This window comes from Lolium rigidum, chromosome 3 (assembly GCF_022539505.1).
Source record: "Lolium rigidum isolate FL_2022 chromosome 3, APGP_CSIRO_Lrig_0.1, whole genome shotgun sequence".
In the NCBI taxonomy this organism is placed as follows: Eukaryota; Viridiplantae; Streptophyta; class Magnoliopsida; order Poales; family Poaceae; genus Lolium; species Lolium rigidum.
In genome coordinates, this window is record NC_061510.1 from 306,874,193 (window position 1) to 306,877,519 (window position 3,327).

General features: G+C 57.5%; 1 protein-coding gene across 1 annotated transcript; it reads right to left on the reverse strand.

Moving 5' to 3' along the window:
- Positions 1 to 1,351: 1,351 nt before the first annotated feature.
- On the reverse strand, positions 1,352 to 2,797 carry LOC124699817 (UDP-glucose 6-dehydrogenase 2). Its single transcript, XM_047232056.1, has one exon. It carries the CDS (start codon positions 2,795 to 2,797, stop codon positions 1,352 to 1,354), a length of 1,446 nt encoding a protein of 481 aa, XP_047088012.1.
- Between the last annotated feature and the right edge of the window lie 530 nt (positions 2,798 to 3,327).

A 3,327-nucleotide genomic window follows, 5' to 3' on the forward strand; every position in this document is an offset into this window, starting at 1 on the left:
ATGACTTAAGTAAATATATGAGACGACTAAAAATTAGCAGAACCGATAAGACAATGGAAAATGATTGTCGTCCCCCGGGGGATCGGCGCGGCGCAACCTCCGAGTGCGTGGCCGTTAGATGGGACAGATCGCACGGACGCGAACTCCCAGCGACAGCTTCACGTGCGTGGACCCCACCCACGTTTTCATCGTCCCCAACCTTATCTCGTCCCCAAATCGCAGAGAGGCAGAGCCACCGGCTACCGCCGCGCCGCCGTCTCCGAACGCATTTGCCGCAGCTTGCGCGCCGCCGTCTCCCTCCACGTCGAGCTCCGCCTCTCTGCGCCCGGCCACCGCGTCCCTTGCCCTCCTCTTGCGCCGTCGCGTCCTCGATGGAGCCCACGCTGTGCTGGGCCTTCCCTGCAACTTGTGCGCCTTCGTCGCCCCACCTCCAAGCTCCGCCCCCTGCGCGGGTTCGCCGCCTCCCCTGACCTCCTCCTTCTGCAGTCGCGCCGCCGCGTCCTCGTCGGCACCCACGCGGAGCAGGGCCTCCCCAACAGCTCATGCGCCTTCGTCGCACACCACGCCGAAATCCGCCTCCCTGCGCACGGTGGCCATGGCTTTTCATTGATGACGACGAGTCCATCTCTTTTTCTTTTTCATGTGATGCTACGTACGAAGACTGGCGGTGCTCCTACGTGCGGGTGGTTGCTCCCAATTGTGTTATGTCTTGCTACGTGCGGGATTGTGTTTTCGGGATTTTGCGGCCATATGTTTCGTGGATTTGCAACATAGGAATTATTTTTTTGCTATGTTGCTACAATTGCAAAATAATTTTGCTACTAGCAGTTTGTGGCGTTGCTGTCCTGGACGGACGGAGTTGCTGCAACCTCGGGCGGCGTTGCTATCGGCTGCAGGCGATGTCTCCGTTGATGTCTTAGAGGATTTGCAGCATATGAATAAAAAAATTGCTACAATTTATTTGCGGTTTTGCTACATCTGCGTAATATGTTTGCTAAGTGGTCTCCGGCGAGCCCAGCCTTTTTATTTTCTTTTCGAACCGTTTTTTTCTTCAGTCATTTGCTGCCGGGGTGATTTTTTGCTGCCGGGAGATGTTTTTTTGCTACATGCAAATCTAACCGTCAAAATGGTTGATCCGACGGTTGGGGACCCGGGGCTGGGGAATCAGATCACCCGGCGGACGCCCAGCAGTTTCCTAAGACAATATCAGGCATGCATGTTACCAAGATCAAGCAAAACCATTTCCCTTAAAAAAAAGATCAAGCAAAACCAACGGTCTAATCAATCAATCGGGCATGTGGATCTTATGAAGGCCCACACCACACTTGGCTAACAGATTTTAGGCGGCATCTCAGGCGACGGCTGGCGTGTCCCTAAGCCATTGGTCAAGTGGTTTGCCGATTGAGTAAACGATGAACCCGATCTCCCGGAGCTTCTCCGGGTCGACGATGTTGCGGCCGTCGAAGACGAACGCCGGCTTATGCATGGCGTCGTACATCCGGACGTAGTCGAGGCTCCTGAACTCGTCCCACTCGGTGAGGATGCAGACGGCGTGCGCGTCACGGGCGGCTTCGTAGGCGTCCGGCGCCACGCCCAGCACCTGCTGGCCGGCGGTCTCGCCCACTGGCTGCAGGTGGCGCGGGTGATCCCAGTCGAACTTGTTCATGGCGAGGTCCCGGCGCACCTGCTCCTCGGTGACCTGCGGGTCGTAGATGCTCAGCACGGCCTTGTCCCCGAGCAGGCCCCGGCAGACGTCGATGGCTGGCGTCTCGCGGGTGTCCCCCGTGTCCTTCTTGAAGGCGAAGCCGAGCACGGCCACCTTCTTGCCGGCGACGGTGTTGAACATGGAGGAGACGACGCGGTTGACGAAGCGGCTCTTCTGGTAGTCGTTGATCCCGATGACCTGCCGCCAGTACTCCGCCACCTCCGGGAGCGCGTAGCACTCGCAGATGTAGACCAGGTTGAGGATGTCCTTCTGGAAGCAGGAGCCGCCGAAGCCCACGCTGGCAGACAGGAACCGCGGGCCGATGCGCTTGTCCTTGCCGATGGAATAGGCCACCTCGGTGACGTCGGCGCCGGTGGCCTCGCACAGCGCGGAGATGGCGTTGACGGAGGAGATGCGCTGCGCGAGGAAGGCGTTAGCGGCGAGCTTGGACAGCTCGGCGGACCAGAGGTTGGTGGTGATGATGCGGTCCTCGGGCACCCAGCGCGCGTACACGTCCTTGAGGGCCTTCACGGCGGCCTGCCCCTCGGGGGTCTCGCGGCCGCCGATGAGGACGCGGTCGGGGGAGAAGAGGTCCTGCACGGCGGTGCCCTCGGCGAGGAACTCCGGGTTGGACAGGATCTGGTAGCGGACGCCCCGGCCGTTGTGGGCGAGGATCTTCTCGATGGCCTCGGCGGTCTTGACGGGCACGGTGGACTTCTCGACCACGATCTTGTCGGAGCGGGAGACGTCGGCGATCATGCGCGCCGCGCTCTCCCAGTACGTGAGGTCGGCGGCCTTGCCGGCGCCCAGGCCGCGGGTCTTGGTGGGGGTGTTGACGGAGACGAACACGATGTCCGCCTCGCCCACGTAGCGGTTGACGTCGGTGCTGAAGAAGAGGTTGCGGCCGCGGCACTGCTTGACGACGTCGTCCAGGCCGGGCTCGTAGATGGGGAGCCGCCCGCTGTTCCACCCGGCGATGCGCGCCTCCGAGATGTCCACCACCACCACCTCCACGTCGGGGCACTTGAGCGCGATCACCGCCATCGTCGGGCCGCCCACGTAGCCCGCGCCGATGCAGCAGATCTTCACCATTGTCTTGACTCTGATTCGCCTGCAACATGTTCTTCAATCCCTAAGTGATTACATCAATGCGCTTCTTCCGAAGATAATCACGTATGTTAGCATGAATTAAGACACATTTTTTTTTTCTGAAACATTGAACAACCCAAAACACCTGTAACATATGGTCACTGAGAGAGAAACAGAGATGCAAACCTTTGGCCCTTGGTGTTAGGAAGAACAAAGTAAGAAGGGGAATGAAATGGTGTGAAGAAGAAAAGAATGGAGATGACAAATGAGATGTGTGCTGTTGTTGCTGTGGTCTAGTGGTCAGGTCGGTCGTGAATGTACGTACGGCTGAGAGCGAAGACAGGGAAGGGAAAGCCCCACATTTAACGATTCGAACAGATCGAGCACCTTCTTTGAGTTTTTTCGATAAAGTAAATATATTAATATCAAAAGATATTAATTACACTCAGCCTCTGCTACAACGTAATATCCTAATGGCATTACAGAAGCACACAACTAAAAAAAGAGAAAAGAAAACTAAGAATTAAAAGTCC

Coding starts and splice junctions, on each gene's coding strand:
- LOC124699817 (XM_047232056.1), bottom strand. CDS start 2,797: ATGGTGAAGATCTGCTGCATCGGCGCGGGCTACGTGGGCGGCCCGACG.